Source organism: Rhipicephalus sanguineus, chromosome 8 (genome assembly GCF_013339695.2).
Source record: "Rhipicephalus sanguineus isolate Rsan-2018 chromosome 8, BIME_Rsan_1.4, whole genome shotgun sequence".
NCBI lineage: Eukaryota > Metazoa > Arthropoda > Arachnida > Ixodida > Ixodidae > Rhipicephalus > Rhipicephalus sanguineus.
The window spans coordinates 167,173,221-167,195,383 of record NC_051183.1 but is presented as its reverse complement, the minus strand read 5'-3'; the positions used below and the strand labels follow the sequence as shown (position 1 = coordinate 167,195,383).

The 22,163-nt window shown below is 48.5% G+C and overlaps 1 protein-coding gene across 1 annotated transcript in view; it reads left to right on the top strand.

Annotated features, from left to right (window-relative positions):
* Positions 1 to 21,857, top strand: part of LOC125759519 (uncharacterized) — a 73,340-nt gene extending 51,483 nt beyond the window's left edge. The window contains 1 exon segment of the mRNA XM_049418390.1: positions 21,778 to 21,857. Within this exon segment, the coding sequence (XP_049274347.1) occupies positions 21,778 to 21,857 (80 nt within the window).
* Positions 21,858 to 22,163: the final 306 nt, after the last annotated feature.

Here is a 22,163-nt window from a genome sequence, read left to right as displayed (position 1 = left end):
ATTTTCACGCTGGAAGCTGTACAGCCCAACGCTTATAAACTATCTATAAACGTTGGTGCAGCCGGTGAAGCGCCGCAGCTGACATGATTCGCAGGCTTTAGACACGTTCACTTTGTGGCAGCGGCATGTAAAGTTTGGCGCACAAACTCGCATTGCTATATAAAAACTGATTTAAAACGGAGCTGCGTAACGCCGATCAAAGAGAACGACCGCGGCACAATTTGAATGGAATAAACGGCGGAAGCCCAATCGATGCCAATGGGCTGCTGCTTTTCGAGCGTCAGTGTAATCTCAATACTTGTCCTCAAACAATCAAGCTCTTGTATTAACTCTAGAAGTAACACAAAAGCCGGTCCCTACTAGCTTTATTAGCTTTATTAGCTTCTAACAATCTTCTGATACATTTTAAAATGAAAATTATTGGCCGCGTTGAGCGCCCCTAACACTGAAATTGCAAACTAATTTATCCGACCGCTAAAAGAGGAATCAGTAGTTGCACTATACGCGCATCTCGATGGAACTCGCCACGGTTGATTTTTTCGCCCTCTGCGGCGATCACTGGAACTTGAGACTTTCCGGGGCCTGGCGGCGGTGACAAGTGTGCCACCGGGCTCGACACTGGATTATCAGCGCTCCAAGCGGCCACTGCTGGAAGCTCGCCCGTTTTCAATGGGACAGGGTCATTCTTCGGCGATCAAAAATCGTTGATTCGCAACTTCCAAAAGTTCTCAGGAAGGCACGTTCTAGAACTTGTACTGTACCTCACAAATGCAGCACTTTTGCCGTCGGGCCATTACATTTTGTTCCCACGACGAGTAAAGTTTAAACAATGGGATCCTATGGGAGCCACCGAAATTTCGCCTTGTTTTTCAGGACAAAAACGGGCCGTCTGAAAAAACCAGACGGAAACCTGCAATGTTCCCTGAGATCTAAGTAGTATGAAGACACAGCTTTCATTTGAGCCTGCGACGATGTTTTGGCGTGAATAAAACACGTTCAAATCGAGGTTTTCTACAACGCAGTTGTGTCTTTGGCTTGCATCTTTCATCGCAGTATCATGATAAGACCAATTCTGTCACTGCTGGCCCGGCTGGCGTTGTGGCCGAATCGGTAAAGCAGTGGCATGATGTGTGGCGCGTGAACGTCGCGTCGAAGGTTCGAATCGAGGCAGTAATTTTTTTCTGTCTTTTTTTTTTACACTATTGCTCCTGTTTGCGTGGGGGTACAGTGGGTTACGGTGCTAGGCTGCTGACCCGAAGGACACGGGTTTTATCCCGGTCGCGGCTCTAGCGTTTTCGAAGGAGGTCAGAATGCCAGAAGCCCTTGTATTATTCGGAACCTTCCACCACAGCGTGCCTCATAATGAAGCCTTTTGTTTTGTACTGAATCACAGGCTGGGTCCGAGCTAGTTGGTATAGCGACATAATGAAAACGGTACGCGCACGGTAAGGCTGGAACATGAAGACCGAACAAGAAGAACAAGCGCTCTGTGTGTGCCGTCATCTTGTTCCAGTCTTACCGTCTGCTTCCCATTTTTAGATGCGAAGTATCTTAAGGCGGAGCTCAATCCGGTGGTGGTGGTGGTGGTGGTGGTGGTGTGCGGCGTGACCACCCTCACTGCGCATGCGCATACCCTCTCCACTTTCCCTCTCCCCATCCCCTCTCCCGTCACCCTCTCCACGTTCCCTCTCCACATTCCCTCTCCCCTTCCCCTCCCCGCTTTCCCTCTCCCCTTCCCTCTCCCCTCCCCTTTCCACTCTTCCTCTGAAACGCGGGCTAGACATGCCGAAATTCTCTCCTGCGCAACGCCGCGATGAGCTCGAGCGCATGCGCGTCCCCTCCCCTTCTCTCTCCTCTACTACACTGCCCCCCTCTCGCCCGCCTGTCGACCGCGTTCCCCGCTCGCCCTGTGAGAATTAACGGCCAGGCTAGATGGAAGATACGACGCGCGTAGCGTCCCTCTTCGCGTTCCACGACGCGAGGTCAGTAGCATGCCCAACGAACGCCAATGGAACGCGATCGTGCAAGTGCTCGGGCTTCGCATCGCCTCATGGTCCCCTTTAGCGGGAGATGGTGTAATTTTTCATTATGCCGTTGTTTTGGCACGATTTGATTGTTGGTACAATCGAGCGCGATATGAAGGATATCACACGAGCATCGACCGACCTAGCGTCCCAGGGGCCTTGCGGCAGGTTTCGGAACAGTGAAAATCAAGATTACGCATTCTTCTCGCCATCGTTGGCTGTTCCATGCTACACCAGCCACCCGTGCGACGAACTACACCCTTTCTCTCTATTTTAAGCTTTCCATTCTTTGCGATCAAGTGTATTTTTCGTTGGCTCTTATCTCTGCGGACGATAACAAAAACCCTGGGTAAAATCTGGTAAAGCTGGTGCTTGGCACATCTTCGTTTGAACGGCTTACTAAGTTGAACAAGTATATCGCGTTGTCATACAAAAAAATAACAAATGAAAATGTGCCTTCCTAAGACGGGAGTGATCGCAGCTTAAGGAACAGCAAGAAGAGTGAGTGAAGCTTGCCTGATGCCTTCCTCTCCTCCAAAGAGGATTCTGGGCCATGGCGCAGTCGTAGTTCTTGGTCGATGCTCACGCGATAACCTTCATATCGCGCTCGATTGCACATTGGAGTGGTCGTTTCCGAGCGCTGCAGAGCGCTCTGAAGACGCGCCTCACGTTCAGCTGGTCGAAATCGAGCGCACTGACTACGTTCTTTCAGAGCACCACGCTGCACCTCTGAGAGCTCTCACTTTGTACTCGGAGTCCGCCCGAGATCTGATCACGTGACTCCCGCGTCTCGTGTCTTTGTTACAGAAGAGGCGGTGACACGTATCCTCTTCCGGGCTCCGATTGCTCTGGCGAGTGGCTGCAGGTACCGCTCGGACTCGCTTTCTCTGGCTCGGATTCTTGAAGTCTTCCCTCACCAAGTCCTGTGAGCACAAAATTTATGATAGCTTTAATGGCCAGGTTAGGCGTCTTTAGGTGTGCTACATTATCCTCACGATGCAGTAGCCACTGCCGCGGAACGTTTAAAGAAGTCCGTTATGTTACGTCCGGGCGTGGTTGCCGAAAGCGAGAGGAAGAAATGTGTCGTAGGTATTCCGTACATTCATTGCGTATCTGATAGGCTAACGAAAGTAGGAAGTAGATACGGCGTTAACGTTGTTTTTACGGCAGCCAATAAGCTAAGTAAGATATAGTCGCCGCTATGCCGAGAAAGAATGAGCGAGTGAAAGAAAAGGAATGACCGATATTAGATGTGAAGCTCGTTAGGGCAGAACCTTGTCGTTGTCCGCGTCCGACACGGTCCACGAAACCGAAACCGACAAAAAACACAAACATTTGTGAACCGCAACAAAAAAAACATCTGTGAAAAAAAATACTTAACGGGGCGCTGAAGTGAAAAAAAAAACATCTGTGAAAAAAATAAACGGCAGGGCGCTGCAGGGAAAAAGAAAACATCTGGGGAAAAAAAGAACGCCAGGCCTGCGCGGAAAGCGCCGCACAGTCACAGCGAAAGCTTCAAGAGCGGCATTTCTAGAGCCCGTTATAAACTCTCTTGCGGGTACCAATACAAGTACACTAGTAACGTACCCACTACGCCACAAATTATAATTTTGTAGCGTTAGCTACACTTGCCTAGCCGGAGCCGATTTCGCGTGGATCCTGATGAGCCGTGCTGCCCATGCGCAAGGTTCAGTGAAGTCACACAGCTGGCTCACCGCTCTCCGCCACCGCCGCGCGCGACTCGCCGCTGCTGGTCTGCGCAGTCGAGAGGAGTGACGTCGTAGCCTTGGTAGTCCCACTGGCGCCAGCGCGCGCGCAGCTATTCGCCTTCGCTGTGCAGTCGCCGTCTGACACAGCGCTGGAGCCGCGGGATAGCGCCTCTGACTGGCGTTTGCAGGTGGGTAACGCCATGGAGAAGGAGAACGCAATTGCTGCTCAATGGCGTAGAAGAGCCGAGAAGCTTATCTCATCGGATCCCGAAGTAGTTGCCTGGCAATTAAGCGGTTCAGCATACGAAGAATGAACAGAAGAAGGCTAATAATCCTAGACAATCTGGAAAGCTAAAAATAATCAGCTGAACCTTTGCTAACGCCACGTATATCCTGGCATAGCCGAGCTCAGCCACTGCAATTTTTTTTTGATAATGGTGTAATAGTAGCGCAAAAAAAGACGAAAACAAGAAAGTGAACACCACAAGCGCTTACTCACAACTGAAAGCTTTATTGCTTGAACAGAAAATATATCTAAACTTGACACTCGACTAATTCCCGCGCATGCGTTGGGGCGAGGGGGGGTTGAAGGAGGTGTGTTTTTGTTTTTGCTCTGGTTTTTTGCCTTGCCTACGATGCGCATGCGCGGGAATTAGTCGAGCGTCAAGTTTAGATATATTTTCTGTTCAAGCAATAAAGCTTTCAGTGGTACCTGCTAAACACCTGCAAGGCATCATGTGCCCTTTGCAAGGCTGTGCCTGATAACGATGAAGCATTATGGCAGAGCCCTTTGTAACCATAGGCGTGCGCAGGAGGGGGGGGGGGGCAAGGGGGCGAGAAGGGGGGGCGCAAAGTCAGCCCTATACATTGTAGGGGGGGCGAGAAGGGGGGCGCAAAGGCAGCCGCATACATTGACATAATAGGGAGGGGGGCGCTGCGACGAACCTTCCCCCCCCCTGAAGGGGAACCCTGCGCACGCTTATGTTTGTAAAGGTTTGGATTTGGAAGCATTCAACAACCCACTCGTTGAGCAATTCGCATTGTGTGACGCCTAGTTACAGAATTCGCGTTGTGTGACGATCGGTTGTTATTTTACTCTCTAACCACGCTACATTACATATGATAACGTGGTTCCTTCCTGACATGAAGCCTGTATACGGTCTCTTTGCAAAGCAGTTTCAAGCACCGGCGTGGCTCTGAGGTAGAATATTTGGCTCACACGCAGAGGGCCCAGTTTCTAACAATGTTCCATCCTGGAATTTTTCGATGCGAAGCATCTTATAGCGGAGTTCAAACCGGTGGTGGTGGTGTACGGCGTGACCACCCTTACTCCGCATGCGCATACCCTCTCCACTTCCCATCTCCCCTACTTCTCTCCACTTCCCCTCTCCCTTCCCCCTCTCCACCCTTCCTCTGAAACGCGGGCTAGACAAGCCGAAATTCTCTCCTGCGCAACGGCGCCATGAGCGCCAGCGCATGCGCGTCCCCTCCCCCTCTCTCTCCTCTCCTACGCTGCCTCCCTCTCGCCCGCCTGTCGACCGCGTTCTCCGCTCGACCTGTGAGAATTAACCGCCAGGATAGAGGGAAGACAAGACGCGCGTCGCGTTCCTCTTCGCGTTGCACGACGCGAGGTCCGTAGCATGCCCAACGAACGCCAACGGAACGCGATCGTGCAAGTGCTGCGGCTTCGTACCGCCTCATGGTCCCCATTAGCGGGAAATAATGTAATTTTTTTCTTACTTAGTTTTTTTTTTGAGCGATAGTGGTTACGGACACCGGCGGCGGTGGCGGTGGCGGCGGCGGACAACAACGGCGCCAAAAGGGCCCTTGTTATGATCTCATAACAGCTTTTGCTGTAAAGAAATACACGATAAGGCGCTGCAGTGAAAATTGGTATGTATAAGCGCGTTCCAGACCACACGTACACTTCCTGCCATGGACCGTGAACGCGCGCTCGCCCGCGAAAGGCAACGACGACGCATACAGCGAGCTACCGCCAGGGGGATGTGCATAGACCTTGTCCTTGCCAACTTCAGGCTAGATCCGATTGAAGAACCATTACCTCTCCATTTCACGGACCACAAACCAGTAATAAAGGGAAAATGGAATCCGCAACTCAACACGACATAATATTTATGGCCAATAAACATTTTATATGACTGTACACACGCGTTGTCACTCATTTACATACGCGAATGAGCAATGTCACGGGAGATTCAGGGTTACCGAACGATCCCCAGTGCTTCGCCCACTCAGCATCATTCACTTCGTGGATGTGCGTGTTTTTTTTTTTGTTCAGTGAAACACGCGGACATATTCACTGACTGCCGTACAGCTGTGGTGTATAGACTATTTTACGGATGGGTTCGGTGCCGGCATATTGGGCTGTTAGCCTTGCCCTGTGGTATCTTCAACAAATAAACGAACTGTGCTGCGGCTGACGTACACACATGATAACGGTTGGGTCGGTGCGTTCGACGTTCCTTTGCCTTATCAATTCACGCCGTGAGACATAAGAATAAGCAGAAACTTGTTTAACAGCTCAAGGTGGCGGCGCCCACATGTCTTACATAAAATAGTGTACAACGTTCTGTTCAGCTGCGGCCGCTTCCACGTAGGCAGACGGATCGCTTCATTGATCAGAGATTGCTATACTCGGGGACAACTTTCTGTGGCAATGAAGGGAAAGCTACATAGCCACAATGCACGTATCCTAGCGCTAATGAATGTAGTCCCACAATTGCGTCCGTATTTTCTGCGTGAGATATATAAAATACTCCTTAATTTTCTACATGTAGCTTTTTGAGACGGAACGCAGCGCACACAAGCAAGATATTTGTATTTCTTTTACTTTATACGTGGTCACTTTGCGTTTTTGCGTGCTTGAAAAAGTCGCGCCTTTTGCCCGTACGTTAGACGCTAAGCAGCGTTTGCGTCGAAATGCAACGCTAGCCATCACTTTCCAAGGCGTTACGAGACGCGCGCCAAACCGGACTACTTCGCGTAGCACTATATGTGCAGACGCTCCGCCCCCGTAGCTTTCCCTTCATTGCCACAGAAAGTTGTCCCCGAGTATAGAACATAACAGATCGCTAACCGGAGGCTCACCATGTAATCTATCTTTAAAGTGCTGAGAGTGTTAGTGCACGTCAAAATTCGATGCATGCGCAGTTTATTATCGGCATAAGAATGAAGAAACGCGTCTAATAAATGAGGCAATTGGCATATTGAGAATAACGGCAGCGCACGCGTAGAAACATGACCCGCAATAGTAGGACCAGCGCTAGGCTCGTAATGTCGAATCGCCGTCTTTCTACATGAGCCGCGTTCTCTATTTCTGCAAGTAGTGCTGGTCTTATTTGTTACATTTGTTTCATCTCCGGAAAAGATTTCGGGTGGAACACCACTGCACCCTGGTGCTCTGTCCAATGTGCAGGCTTCAGCAGGTTCAGTTCATATGGACAATCTCATGTCATCGACGTTGTTCACCAGAACAGGGGTTGGCAACCTGCCGTCAGCGGGTCGCATGCGGCCATCAGGACAATGCTATGCGGTCTCCGGCACGACGTCAGAACTTTCCCCTCCCCTTGTCACTTCCAGTCTCGCGGCAGACATGACAGTTTTGACCTCAAGTAGGGTTCGACAGGAACAAAGAAAGATGGCACTTCCAGTTGGCTTGGTGTGAAGAAGCACGTAAAGGCGACCCAGCGAGAGCAGACGACGGAGCGGCCGATCGCTGGAAGCCGAGGAAGAAGAAACAGCTCGTGCTTCAGAAGCGAAGAAAAAGGGCTCGCGCAGGCTAGTGACTCGTGGAACACGGTCGGAACAGGCCGGAGGTCGACCGAACCCGCATCGACGAGCGGGGTTCGTGCACAGAGGCGCCTGTCTTCGGGACAGCGAGCGCCTCACGTTCTTCAAGTCGCCAGACCTGTTCGTGGCCTCCTGTGTCAGGGAACCCGCATCCACGCGCGTGGTTCATCCTGCCGGGCGCTCGTCAGCGGGATCTTCGCCTGGAGCTGAAGAGACGCGGGGAGCTACCGCCAATGGCGGCTACCGTCGACCGAGTCCACTCGCCCATGAGCCTTGCTGCTGCGACTTCGCTACCACGCCCGACCACGCACGACTACGTCACCGCCGGGACTAGCAGCCCACTACTCCCCGGACTCTATAGCACCGCCACGTGGGACGAGCGACTACAGTTGTACGTTCTCGCCTTATGTATTTTCGTGTGTGTGTGTGTGTGCCGTCCGAATATAATTGTCGTTTGGTTTTTTTTCAATCACGCCCCGTCTCCTCCATCTGCAACCCGTCACACGCTCTGCGGCGTGACGATCCTAAAATACAACATCACACTTGGTCCTCCATCCTCCTGTGTTTGAAAATTGCATCCTTGTGACATGCGCGTTGAAAATAAACACGATTTCCATCCCAGGTTTGTGTATGATTATCAATTGTCAATTCGCCTTTCTTCTCTTTGCCTGCAACTCCCTCTCCTCCATTTGCCGTGCGGGCCCGCGGTGTCGGCTTCATGCAATTCAGCCCTTCGCCTGTGAAGGTTGCCGACCCCTGGTTCAGAAGGCTCAAGCAGCTCAACGGCGTAGAACGAAGGTTGCTTGAGCGCGTGATACGGGCCGTGGTACTGAACCGTATCCCTCAAACGACTGCGTGCAAGCATCTCGAAGAAACGCGCTTTCACGGTGCCGAGGCGAATTTTTATCTGCTATCACAATTAGAGCAGATCTCACTGCGCAGTTGCACAGTGTTCCGAAACGCTCTTGCCGGTTCCGCTGCAGCGCTCACCGCTAACAGACGACAGGGCACGGAAGGGTACACTTAAATGTGGTCGCCCTCCTCATTCGTCGAGGAGGCCTGCATCTTAGACAATGCTGCACGGAACTCATAAAACATTTTACAAGGAGTTTTAGAATGCGTACGCAAAGTTATGCGTTATTTTTTGCTGCCAATGCGAACGCGTCGTACGTTAAGTGACGGAAATACCGGGCGACTGCAACGAGCGCTATCTTTGCGTACGCTGTAGTTCTAAGACTGCCTGACATCATATGCTCCATACGGAAAGGAAGTGACCACGGACGGGTGCGTTGGAAGGAACAATTGAGCGCCCCCCCCCCCTTTTTTTTTTGCTTTCCGTCCAACCTAAGAAGGATTGAAGCTGTGGCTTTCGTGCGCAGAGCTAATGCTTCTAAGTTACAGCCACCCATCGACGTAGCGCCCATGATCGACCAGTGCCAGCACCCGGATACCGACATGCATCCAGAGAAAATCTTGACTCATGTTCTCGTGATGTAAACGGGAACGAAGGACGGATGCGCCAGTTTCGCATCCCAAATTCTCCTGCCTTCAACAGTGCCACAAGTCCTGGCATCTGATGCAGCACGAGCCACGTTGAAGACTACGGAATCTTTACCTGAGACTCCAATTCCGGCAAGCCATGTCTTTTTCTAGCGTTGAGAGGGTTATCGCAAGAACGGAGAGCTCCTATTTCACCATTTTTCAAGGGGCACAGCGTAATACTGTTATGTCGGCTTAAACGAAAACTGCCAACGCTATTAGAAGGGTGCTCCATTGCTGACCCGAAAATTACGGTTTTCATTTTGGCAGCGGCGGTCGCATTTTGCTGGAGGTGAAATCATAGAGGACCGTGCAAGCTCGTAGCCAGGAATATTTTTCGGGGGGAGGGAGGGTCCACTTGCCTAAGGCCTTGAAAAACACCCATTTTCTCTCACAACCATTACAATTCCGGGAAGGGGGGGGGGCACCCCCTCCTTTCCCACTGCCTACTTTTCTGGGGCCCTTGTGATGAGCTGTGGAGGGCACGTTAAAAAACACCAGACGGTCGAAATTTGCGTCGCCCTCCTCTATGGCGTGCATGTTTTAGCACGCAAAACCCCAGGTAATAGTGTTTTAGTCTATTCAAGAAATCACAAAATTTAGGTAGTGTTTCTTGTTTCCTTGCGCACTTCCTTGGACGGAGCCGGTGAGCAGCAGATCCGTACACTCTAAGAAAAACGAGTGTGTGCGACTCCTGTCGGGGATTCCTGACTTGCCACGTATGTGACTCTCTTTAAAGTGGCACGTTGACTCTCTTGTGGGTCACGCGACTCTCCAAAGAGTGTATGATGATCTCCAGAGAGAGCTGACGTGGCCCTTTAAAAGAGGGCCATATACGTGGCAAGCCAAAATGGTCAAAAGACACATATTTTTTCTTAGAATGTAGCGGTAGCACACGCGCGTGATCATTTGTGATATGAGCCGATTTGTGTGTGCCGCGAGCCAACACCTTAAAAATTCACAACTTTCCACTTGGAGTCATATATTACGCAACAGCGTGTTAGGTGACGGAAGAAAATCTCGGAGGCGGCGTGAGCATTTCGACGGACGCAACATGCTAGAAGCCCGTGAGCTCAGATTTAATGAACGATAAAGAACATCCCGTTGTTGAACTATCGGCGGCCCTCCACTACAGCGTCACTCACACTCACATCGTGTTCTTGGGGCGTAAAACCACAACAATTTTTGTAAGAAGTATCACCACCTTCTCTGTAGCCAGAGCAACCTAACTGGAAGTAAACAGCTCTAAAAAATTGCCAGGCCTGCGCGGAAAGCGCAGTACAGTCACAGCGAAAGCTGGAAGAGCGGCATTTCTAGAGCCAGTTGTAAACTCTCTTGGGGCTACTAACACAAGTACACTAGCAAGGTCCCCACTACGCCATAAATCACAATATTTGTGAAATTGGGAAGCACCCACAACGCGATTATTCATCATTGTGCGCAGAAGCGAGGTTCCAGCTACACATATGTAAGGCATTATGTGCACTTTGTTTACGTGACGACTGATGGCGATGAAGAATTGTGGCTCACCCCTTTGTAATGGGTTGGAAGCTTTAAACGGCTCACCAGTTACGTAATTCGCATTGTGTGACGCCCGGTCGCTATTTAACTCTCCCACCATGCAATATAACATACATTGACGTGAGAAAGAGAGACAGAGAGAGGGGGGAAGAACTTTGTTGAGACCATGAGGAAATGGATGATGGGCTCATGGGCTTCCTTGGCAACCAATGCAAGTGCACTTGCGAGGAACCCACTACGCTATAAATCATAATTTCTGTGAAGTAGGGCAGCAGCCACTATGCCATTTTTCGTCATTCAACGGAGAGCCGTGGTACCCGCTAAAAACATGTAAGGCATCATGCGCACTTTGTTGGTGTTGTGCCTGATGACGATGAAGAATTATTGCAGAGCCCCTTGTAGTGGGTTGGAAGCATCCAACAGCCCACTCGTTGTGCAATTCGCATTGTGTGACGCCTGGTTACAGAATTCGCGTTGTGTGGTGCGTGGTTGTTATTTCACTCTTCTACCACACTAAATTACATATGTTAATGTGGTTCCTTCTGGACATGAGGCCTGTATAGCGTCGTTTTGCAAGGCAGTTCCAAGCACCGGCATGGCTCTGAGGTACAACACTGGGCTCACACGCTGAGGACCCAGGTTCGAACCCCGTTCCATCCTGGATATTTTTTCTTATTTCGTTTTTTTTTTATTTCGAGCGATAGTGGTTACGGACACCGGCGGCGGCGGCGGCGGCGGCAGCGGCGGCGGCGGCGGCGGCGGACAACTACGCCACCAAAAACGGCCGTTGAAATGATCTCATAACAGCTTTCGCTGTAAAACACGGGGAACACAAGCGACCAGACGCGGTAAACTAAGAAACTTAGGGCTCGACATTGCGAAATGCTGTCATTAGACTTTTAAATGTACGCCAACCCCTCGATATCTGCTATCGGCCGAGCTTTTTGACCCAGGAACATAGTTGCGCCGCTTGCTTTGAGTCGCACAAATTGGGGCAGAGCAGAGCTTGTCGGCCCTCGGCTGGTCCTGGCTTGACTAGGCACACATGAAATCACAAGCCCATACACGAAGTGATCACGTGATCACATTGTAATTCACGAGTATTGGCTACGTGTCATTCGGGTCCCATTGGGGATCGCTTGGCAATCACAGCACCACGCACCCTAATGACCTCAATGAGCTTAACTGGCCTGACTTGAATATTTCAGGATTGGTCACATATAGCTTGCATCCCAAATTAATCTAGGCCTAAATATTGTTCATTACATTATTAAATACGTTTACTTGCATATTCGAGGCTTGGTCCCGATTAGCTTGCATCCCAAGTCATCCTAAGCCTAATTAGCTAATTAGCTTATTTTCCAATAGTTATACTCACTCTTAATGAATGTTCATTAGGCTAAGCTCGGCCATATTACCGTGCTCGGCATGACTCTGCACAGGAAAATCCCAGCTCGGCTGAATTAAGATTTATTAAGCTGTGATTTCATTTGCTTAGTTATGTGAAACTAATGAGGTTTTACCGTGCTCAACATAGCTTAATAACTACAAATAAAAGCAGAGCGCGAAAAAGACGTGACACAAGAGACAAGAAGACGGGACGAGCGCCCGCCCCGTCTTCTTCTTGTCTCTTGTGTCCCGTCTTTTTCGCGCTCTGCTTTTATTTGTAGACAATGCACCAACTCGCCCAGCAACGCGTTCTATTATAGCTTAATAAGGCTTGTCAACGGTTACATTGCCTTGACTAGGTAGAGCTATTCTTAATTTTGCTTGACGTGGCACCGCGCCAATGCGACCACGACACGGTGTCTACGCCGCAAACCGGACAAACGGCGGCCATTGCACACCTGGTGTTAAAAAAAAGGGAATAAATGAACCCGTCTGGCTGCACTCTCGATACCTCCGGTGTTGTCGTGCGCCGTTTTCTTATTCTGCAGCGTTAAATGTGTCGTTGCCAAGGAAACGGGAAATGACTAGCCATTTTAACGTTACAACTGTGGTGCGATCTTGTACGCGTTACAAAATAAACACGGAGGCGTGGCATGACAACCAGCCGCACGTGACCGCACGCGATTGGTCAATGCAGAGCCGTGACGTCTGTCGCGGTTCAAATGGGCCATTCGCGTGCGGTCGCGTGTGGTCACGTGCGGCTGGATGTACTGCCACGCCTCCGTGTTTATTTTGTAACGCGTACAAGATCGCACCACTGGCCGGTCTTATATACGTCGCCGACGCAACGGAGAATGGCGGCAGACCAAGCCAAGAGGTGATGTTGTGTGTTCCGAACTCTTCTTCTTTTGTTTATTTCCTTTCTTTCTTGCCACGACGCAACTCTTGACTTCGCGCGAGATTCAAAAAGATAAAAGCCATGCGGCACGTGGTTGAAGACATGCGAACTAAACGCCGATGTCCGAGAAAGCTGGATCTGACTTTTACGGCAATCTGCAGCTGTGCAGGGGAAGAATGAGCGAGTGAAATACAAGAAGCGGATCGATAGTTGTTTCGTAAAACACACCACAAATTAAGTGATTGCCGTACGAGTGCGTGGCGTATGGGCACCATACGTTAGGAGCCGCCCCAGTCGCGCGCTGCCTCCAGCGCCAAAGCGGCCACGGCAACAGATTTGGCGGGATATGGGAGCAGACGACGCAGGCAGCGGCAAGCCACTGCGCCGTGCTTTGGTGCTTCGCTTGAGGCGTCTTCCGTTCCTTTTGCTTGCCAGACCTCGTGTGTCCTCAGGCGAACGCGGCAACATAAAATGCATGAGCTGGGGGAAGACAACGGAGGTGACGAGCTCGTTGAGCGAAACTGCGCGCGCGTAACGCGGGCCGCCTCGCTCACTAAGCAATCACAGCTTATCACCCTCGGGCTAACGCGGCAGTGAACTCAGCGCAGCGTGAAACTGGCGATACCAGCAATTGCACTGTTACGGCCGCTGAATAAAAAAACGCTTTTCATTTGTGTGAACTTGTAGCGCTCAGGAAATATCGATGGATTGTATGCTGGGTGCGCCTCTTGGCATTTCCTTCAAAGTGCCTGCTGCATATTCTGCTGTACGGCCCAGGCGTCCAATTAGACCCATCGTTGCTGTAGTGGAATGTAGCATCCATAAATTCTAATTCGCAAAGAAAAAAAAATACCCCATCTATTCACAAAACTCCCTTTGCCGTCGAACGAGTGCGACACACCGTTCACGCCGATTCCGTTCATATTCTCTTAATGGAAACCGGTAAAAACGCGTGCCCGGAGAATTCCTGTAGGTGTTATTGCACCCAACAACGCAACAATTATTCCTGGAGTTCGGCATTCCTACGAACAGCGCAACCGACACAAAACGAACTGCCCGCGAAAATACCTCGCGACGTAACAGCGGGAGCGTGGAGCGAGCAGGGGTGCAAGCGCGAAGCGATGTTTTATGCTATGTAACTCTTATCGTTCACCACCTGCGGCCGACTGATCGCGTTGATAACGCGGACGGACCGTCGCTCTGTGGTGCGATCTTGTACGCATTCCAAATAAACACGGAGGCGTGGCGTTTCATCCAACCGCACGCGAATGGCCCATGTGAACCGCGACAGACGACACGGCCCTGCATTGACCAATCGCGTGCGGTCACGTGCAGTCACGTGTGGCTGAATGTAATGCCACACCTCCGTGTTTATTTTGGAACGCGTACAAGATCGCACCACTGGTCGCTTGTCAAGCGCGAAAAGCACGAAAAGTGTAGCCATCGTAAAAGGCATAGTTCCTCGACTTCACCCCATTGCGAGCGCGTGAGAGCATCCCGCCAAATCTGTGCTTCTTGCCGCTAGGGACACCTTCGCTCGGGTAGCGGAGTTACGTCTGCACGGAGCCTATAAGGTCCCTTTTAGCTGCGCCCGCTTCTACGTAGGACAGAAGGGCATTAACCAGAGATTGTTGGAACATAAGAGATCGCTAACAGGAGGCTCACCTTCTAATCTATCGTTACATTGTCGAGATTGTAAGTGCACGCCGGATTTCGATGATTGCGCAGTGTTGTACCGGCATAGAAATGAAGAAACGCGCCTGGTGATTGAACAAAGTGGAAGTTTGGGCGTTTGGGCCATTTGGTGATTCATGATCGAAGTATACTGCGCGGTAGACTATACGGACAACAGGAAGACGGGGACAAGCGCAGACTATCAACTGAAGGTTTATTTTTTCCCTGCTACATATATACGAAAGAAACAAAAAAAAAAGAAACAGATACAGAAAAAACAAAAAAAAAGATAAAAGAAAGTTGTTAATAAACAAAGGAAACATAATTTGTACACTGGATGCACGGGTCGGAAAGTAGACTCATTGGCCTTGCGAGCCATTTGCCAGGAACTTAAGCTCTTTATCTAGAAGCGCAACAGACGGTTTGCTAACGCAGTTGTCAGGTTCCCGCGCCATTTTCTCGGCTTCAATGATTAGACGGGTGCGCTCATCTTTGTGATTATGCATCGCCACTGTGCTTTCGAACTGCGCATGGCAACCGCACCTGCTGACATGTTCAGCCAAGAATCTCATATTGCCGTATTTATTTATTTATATTTATTTATAAATACTGCTGTCTAGATTTCGAGACATAGCAGGAGTGGGTACATATATTAGTACAAACAGCAAATTAAAGAAACGCTAAGATTATACAAACAGATAAAGATACGATATGCTTACATAGCTGTACAACAAAATCTTTCATCAGGTACGAGTACAGACGTTGATGGGAATACAGTAGTGATGCAGAACTATCGATGGTACTATCGATACTATCGATAGCTGAGTCACTATCGAACTATCGATAGTGAAAAATACTATCGATAGCGCTATCGATAGTAAAACATTCGATGGTACTATGGATAGTATAAAATCAACAGCGCGGACTCACTGCAGAGTAAACTTGGTTCCCCGCTCTCGTGGTGCATAGGGGAGCCGGAGGAGCAGGCTGAAGGGCAAGAAAGTTGACATGATTGAGTTTTTCACCAGAGTGCTTTGCTGATACATGATTATAAAGTCAAACTGTTCAGCTGTAGTGGAAAGGAAGCCTTCACATGTGGCGGGACTGCGCGGCTTCAAGTTGATATTGCATTTTATGATTTCAAAAAAAAAAAAATCAAGAAGTGAATTGTAAGGTGTAACTGGTTGCTTTTGGATACGAATTTATTGATGGATATATTCCACCATTTTCACTGCGGAAATAATTAATTTCTCTGCCAAAAATTGCTCATTAATTACGCGAAGCTGGTAGTAGACTATCGCAAATATCTTCGCAATATGGCCGGCCAGCAACCACATCATTATTTACACCACTATCGATAGTATCGTCACGTGGTTGTGGCGGTGAAGAATGCTGCAGCAAGACTGGGAAATACGGAGTTCTTTATTTGGGCGAACTTGTGCCCAGAAAATCAAAGCTCATGATACAAGCGCTACGTGCTGCGCACTGATAGCGGCGGGAGCAGTTCTCAGCTGTTGAGTAATCTGATCATCGGTGGAACGCGTCGTCCTTTACACATCAGTCATCAAACCTTCCAGCGTTATATCGCTGGCGCTCGCGTAAGCTCTCGAATAAACTTGACTATTCGCGTCCGGCGCGTAATCTTAGCAGAATGATCTCAAACAATTGGGAAGCTTCTCAAACACTAGGGCGCGGTCTGCGTCAAACGTTGCTAACAGTCTTCGTGGGGGAAACCCGAATAAGTCCAAACAAAGCAACACGCGTAGCAGTAACAGCACTAACATCGTTAGTAATATTACGATGGTACCTACCGACTGCACTATCGATAGTTTGTCGATAGTAGCACTATCGATAGTTTGTTTACACTATCGATAGTTTAAAAAGATCTATCGATACTATCGATAGTCAATTTACCGATAGTTTTGCATCACTAGAATACAGAAAAAGACAAGCGCTAAGACAATGTAAACAGATCAAAACTAGATGTGTATTCGTAGTTTCTCAACGAACTCATCATGTGTCGATGCGCGAAGCGAACCATCCATGTTTTTCCAGGTTTCAACAGTGAATGGAAAAAACGAAAATTTAAAACAGTCAATGTGTGTCCTGAAAGGAATAATAATTAGTCTGTGTGTGTGCCTAGTGACACGTGTATTAGCGGGTACAAAAGAGAAGGGTGCGTGAATACCGGAGGGCGTGTGGACGATCTTGTGCAGTAAAATTACGCGTTCGCATTTGCGCCTATGCTCAAAAGTCTGCAACGATAAGATGTGAGCGTTTGATGAAGGTGAGAAGCTGCGATCATAACTACCGAAGATGAATCTGATAGCTTTTTTCTGGATTGATCCTAGCTGCGTTATGTCACACGTGAGGTGAGGAGACCATACATTTGAAGCGTAATCTAGTATCGGACGAACTAGTGATTTGTAGGCAGTCAGCTTACATTCCAACGTTGCATTTTATAAAGTTCGCTTTATGTAACCAAGTTTTCGAAGAGCTTTTGCAGAGATATGATTGATATGGGCGTGCCATTTTAGGTTATATGAAAAAATGACACCCAGATATTTGAACTCACTAACTACCATTGGCATTGGCAAGTAACTACCATTGGCATTGTAAGAGTAACTCAGCGGCTTCTTTTTGTTACCGAAAGTCATGGCGACTGTTTTGGTAAAATTCATTTTCATTTGCCACCTATCACTCCATTCGCAGAACATTGAAAATACCTAGTTTAGTTCTTGTTGATCACTGGCATCAGTAACAGTGCGGTAGAGGACACAGTCATCTGCATATAGACGCAACTTAACGTTGGTGTTAATAATAACACTTACTACATCATTAATGAAAATGACAAATAACAGAGGTCCGAGCACTGAGCCCTGAGGCACTCCAGATGTGACTGTTACCGATGAAGAATGCGTGCGATTAAAAGTAACGAACTGAGATCTTAAGTGTAGGTAGTCAGTGATCCAGTCTATTAATTTAGACCCTTTTAGTATTGCTCGCAGTTTACATAGAAACTTTTCGTGGCAGACCATGTCAAAAGCTTTCGAATAATCAATAAAAATCAAGCGTACATTAGCAGCGTGCTCACGCATGCGGTCATTGAGGCATCTCCCAGTTCGCCCGATGTAACACGCTCCGCAAGTCCGCAGTTTATCGACGAAGAATCCCCACTGCAGTGACGTCATACTAAGGGAATGTGTAATTTGGAAGGCATGTTTCAACAAAAGTAATGAGCATGCAAGGTCCAGAAATATCTTTTAGCTTCCTTGTCGCTCAACGCTCCAGAAATATGTAGGCCATTTAAAAGGTGGAATCGGTGTCACTTCGTTGATAAAGGAGCGGCTGTACATCGAATTCCAGGGTCTCACTGTAGAGCAAGAAGCGTTTTGCTCCCTGATCGTTGACGAGATGGCCATGCAGCAGAGGGTTATATACGACCGACAAGTCGACAAACTTTTTGGTTTCGTTGACCGTGGTGAAGAAGAGCACTCAACAGCGGTACCCCAAGTGGCAAAATGATTACTATGTTTTGTAATAAGAGGCTTGTCAACATCATATATTATTCCTGTCGGATAATTTTTCATGAGATGTCTGAAAGGTGACCAGCTGTTCTCTATGACCATGGAAGTGCTGAAAGTGGACTTGCGGGGCGGACGACCACGCCATGGAAGTCTGCAAAGTTTTAATCGGAAAGCTCTTACGAACGCTTCTTGCCAACTGGGCAGGAAATGTTAATATATGTCTGCTGAGCGTCTCGTACGCTTGGCGCAAAAACCTCTGGCCAGGAAAGTGCTGCGCCTGTGATTCCAATAACACAGTGATCCTTTTTTTCACGCACGTGCAATAAAGCAATTATGACTCCCATGATGTTCACAATGCTTTTGTTTCTAAGGTGTGAGCAGCAGTCATTCCGGAAATATAACGGCACCTGTCAATGAGCGACTCTCCTGTTGATACAATAACTGTAGCAGACATACATTATCGAGGGTGAACAGCGCAACGGCAGCAAAAGAGAGAAAACATGACGCGAAAAATTGCAACTCGCACGAGCAACCACTTCAAATAAAACTAACACTTGCTGTATTTCGGTTGAAGCATCGCCGGCGCACATTCGGTAGGACGATTACCAATATAGTTAACGCTATAGCAAGTTTACTGTAACCCTTTAAAAACTAACAAGCGCATAGCAGCTGCGCTGTCAAGCCACGATCCGCCACAATAATTCCGGCGCTCTCGCTTTCGGTCTCCCCAGAGGCTCCCCCACTGGTGGCGCCGCGGCGGCAGCCAGGAGCACTAGGCGCGCGACGCGGTATCCGCTCTACGCGGCAGGCCGCACCGTGTGTTTTTCATCGAGCGGCCGTGCAACTGGCCACTGGAGGCCAAGCCAGCAGAAAATCTAAAACGGCGGCTATTAAGATAAGCGTAGTGGCTCGGAACAGGTTATCTAGTCCAGAAAATCAAACTTGGGTGTGCAAATTCGTCCGAAATATAGGTTGCGAAAATGCATTAGTTCTATGGGAAACGTGACAAAGAATTCATGAAGTGTGGATCAAATTTGAGTCAAAAACGTCCGTCGGCAGTTCTCTAACTGCATTTACTTTCGTAATAAACGCACCTCTAGCTTTAGTCGTCAAATTTTGGAGTTATTTCTGCCGCATATAAAATGCACCCCTGAACTTTTCTTCGGTTTTTCGGAAAGGAAAGTGCGTTCATTACGCGAGTATGTAAGGTATGTGAGCAAGAAACCGTGAACACAGAAGACCTGCATGGCATGCTTACATATACTTCAAATGTGAAGCTCACTAGTGCTGTGAAGCATCCCCCTGCAGCATCTGGTTTTTGAAAACGCACCAACAATGTAAAAAAATAACAAAAAGCAAACAATTTCACACGGTATGCTTATAGCAGCACTTAACGCCTTTATGCAGGCATAGTCCCATAGACTGAAAAGTGACAGTAGGTTGTCCTAACTTGAGGTCAGCATACCTATTCGCGGCGAGGACATACCGTGGCGCCGTCTGCCGGAATCTCTCTGTGACGTAGAAAACGGCATCACGCGGGACCGAGTGCGCGGAGTGTTCGAGGTCGCTGCCGCGGTTTTTCTCGTTTTGCAAGCGTTGAATGCACATGTATTAGCTGTGAAGCAATCAGTGTGTTTGCCAGCAAAGGTTTTTCGTGAGGCAACGCGCTGTCATCGTCGCGTCGTGCACTCTCGACGGAGCGAGTGCGCGCGGAGCCATGTACACCGAACGTGAAGAGGCCAGCCTTGTAAAAGGCGAGTTATGTAATTTACCTAATAATATGTAACTCGAAGCATCCTCGCATCTCGTGTACATTTATCTTTAGTGAGGAAAGCGCGACATCGCGCACCTATTTCTTGCTTTTGCGCGGAAGGTGCGCGGCCGAGAGGCACCGTTTCGATCGGCGCGGACTGCCGCGCACAATTCACGGCAACGCCTCGCCCTAGTTTTCAGCGCGTAATCAAATGGCCGAGTGCAAACGATGCTTCGACATTGGTTATTACGTTCGCGAGATCTTTCGTAAATGTAGCCATGAGTTATTTTGCCGCAATAACAGTAATGTCCACAACGCTCGTGGTAAATGCGGCTCACCCCTTCAGCCAGAACTGTTGCCGGACGATGACTTATAACAGATATATTTTAATAAGTAGATGTTCAACCGCATATATTTTGTCTCCTTTATCCACGCTTCCGCTTCGTGTGCTTCTCTGCGAGTGGTACAGTGACTGATGTGATATCATGCCAGCACGTCAATCGCTTGTTTGACTACGAAAACAATTACCTTGTCTCGTTTTCAGTGACACTGCCGGTCTCTGGCATCAACGAGTTCGTTGACTAGCAGTTCAGCACATCGCGGCTGCTAACGGAAGGAGAGGCAGTCTATGAGGCGGACCATGTCCGAATATGCAGCGTAAAAGTACAACATCGAGACAAAGTCACTCTCGCCGCCCTTGTGCTGCAAACAGCTGGAATAAGCCATTCTCCCCATGATGTCGAGGTTGTGGTCAAGGGCAGAGAAGTGGACACCGCATCGTGTAGTTGCAAAGCAGGGTATGATTGTGTGGTCTTACTCGAAAAAAGGGGCATTTCCTGATGTGAAACACGGAATTTTCGCTCGCACCTAGCTGCTGCATAGTGTATGTGCATATTTCATGCATAAATATGTATTTATTACTTGCACAAGCTAATTATATATTCTGCTACTGGAATTGAACTAAGGTAATAAGCATGCATAGTCAATTGTAGAAACAAGGTTTACTTCTCCATGCTAATGCACAGTTGAAAATGTTACAGGAAACACAAATGCAAGCCCATGGTAGCCGTGCTCCTGCACATACATGCAAAACAGAGCTTTGAAGTTCTGTCCTCAACTGATTTGTCCCAGCAGTGGGGTAAAGCGCAGAAGGCAGGCGTATCACAGAAGTATGCACCAAGAAAAGGTATTGGCTTGTCGTGTGTAAAAACGGCAAATATCTATCCCAGTTGGTTACATGGATGTTCCATAGTATGAGCATTTTTACAACGGATAAAAGTAACTCCGATTGCTATATACGCTGTCGTAAATTGTAATTTTATGTTTTCGGCTCCGATCTTGCAAATTGCATCAATTTTGTGTTTTGTTTCAGCAAAGGAAAAACAATGTTGTGCTTCCCGAAGGACACATCCTCACGAGGCTCTTATACCAGCTGCCATACACGTCACCCTCACTTTGCCACAGCCAAGACAGTATGTACATGTACCAAAGTGAATGGAGTGCGATACAATCAGTTAGTTGTTGTAATGTGTCTTGCATTAACAATTGAAAGGCTTGGGCCGGTAAGTCATGCATGACAATGACCAGTGCCTATTTAACGTTTTAGATTTATTCATTTTATCTGTCATGCAACACTTCAAAGCTGCACTGTTAGCGTCATTGTGTTCTCTTCTCATGTTAGCCAGCACGATGTTATATAACTGTCATGAAAAAACACAAGTAATCACACTTTTCTTAATTCTGTGATCAGCTTCATGTCATGTGTTTATACAGGATAAAATTAATAAATACTGTGCTCTACATTGCTTTTTGTGACATTTTATTTTTCACAGAAAGACAGAGCAGCTGTGCTTCAATGATGACATGCCACATATATGAAAGGCAGAATAGGTGCAGCGAAGGACACTGTTCAGTGACCCTCCTGACTGTCCAGGAGAACACAAGCAACAGTACATCCACTCAAGCAGACCGTCGTTCCCGAAGGAAGTCACCAACATTGTTAGAGTCCAGTGAAGGAGGCTGTCCATTGCCTCTCCTGACCATCCAAAAGAACACAAGCAGCAGTGCAGCCACTCCAGCAGACGATTATTCCCCGAGGAAGTCGCCAACATTGCTGGAGGCAGTGAAAGAAGCCCTTTCAGCTGGAGCCATCTCTATGCAGGACATTTATGAACACCTTACAAATACATTCACTAACATGCACACAAATAAAATCATTAGACCAAGCAAAGTCACTGGATGGGATGGAGTACAGGAAAGGATTAATAACTACATCAATCGCTTATGCTGTGTACACAAGAGTGAACACGTTGAGAACAA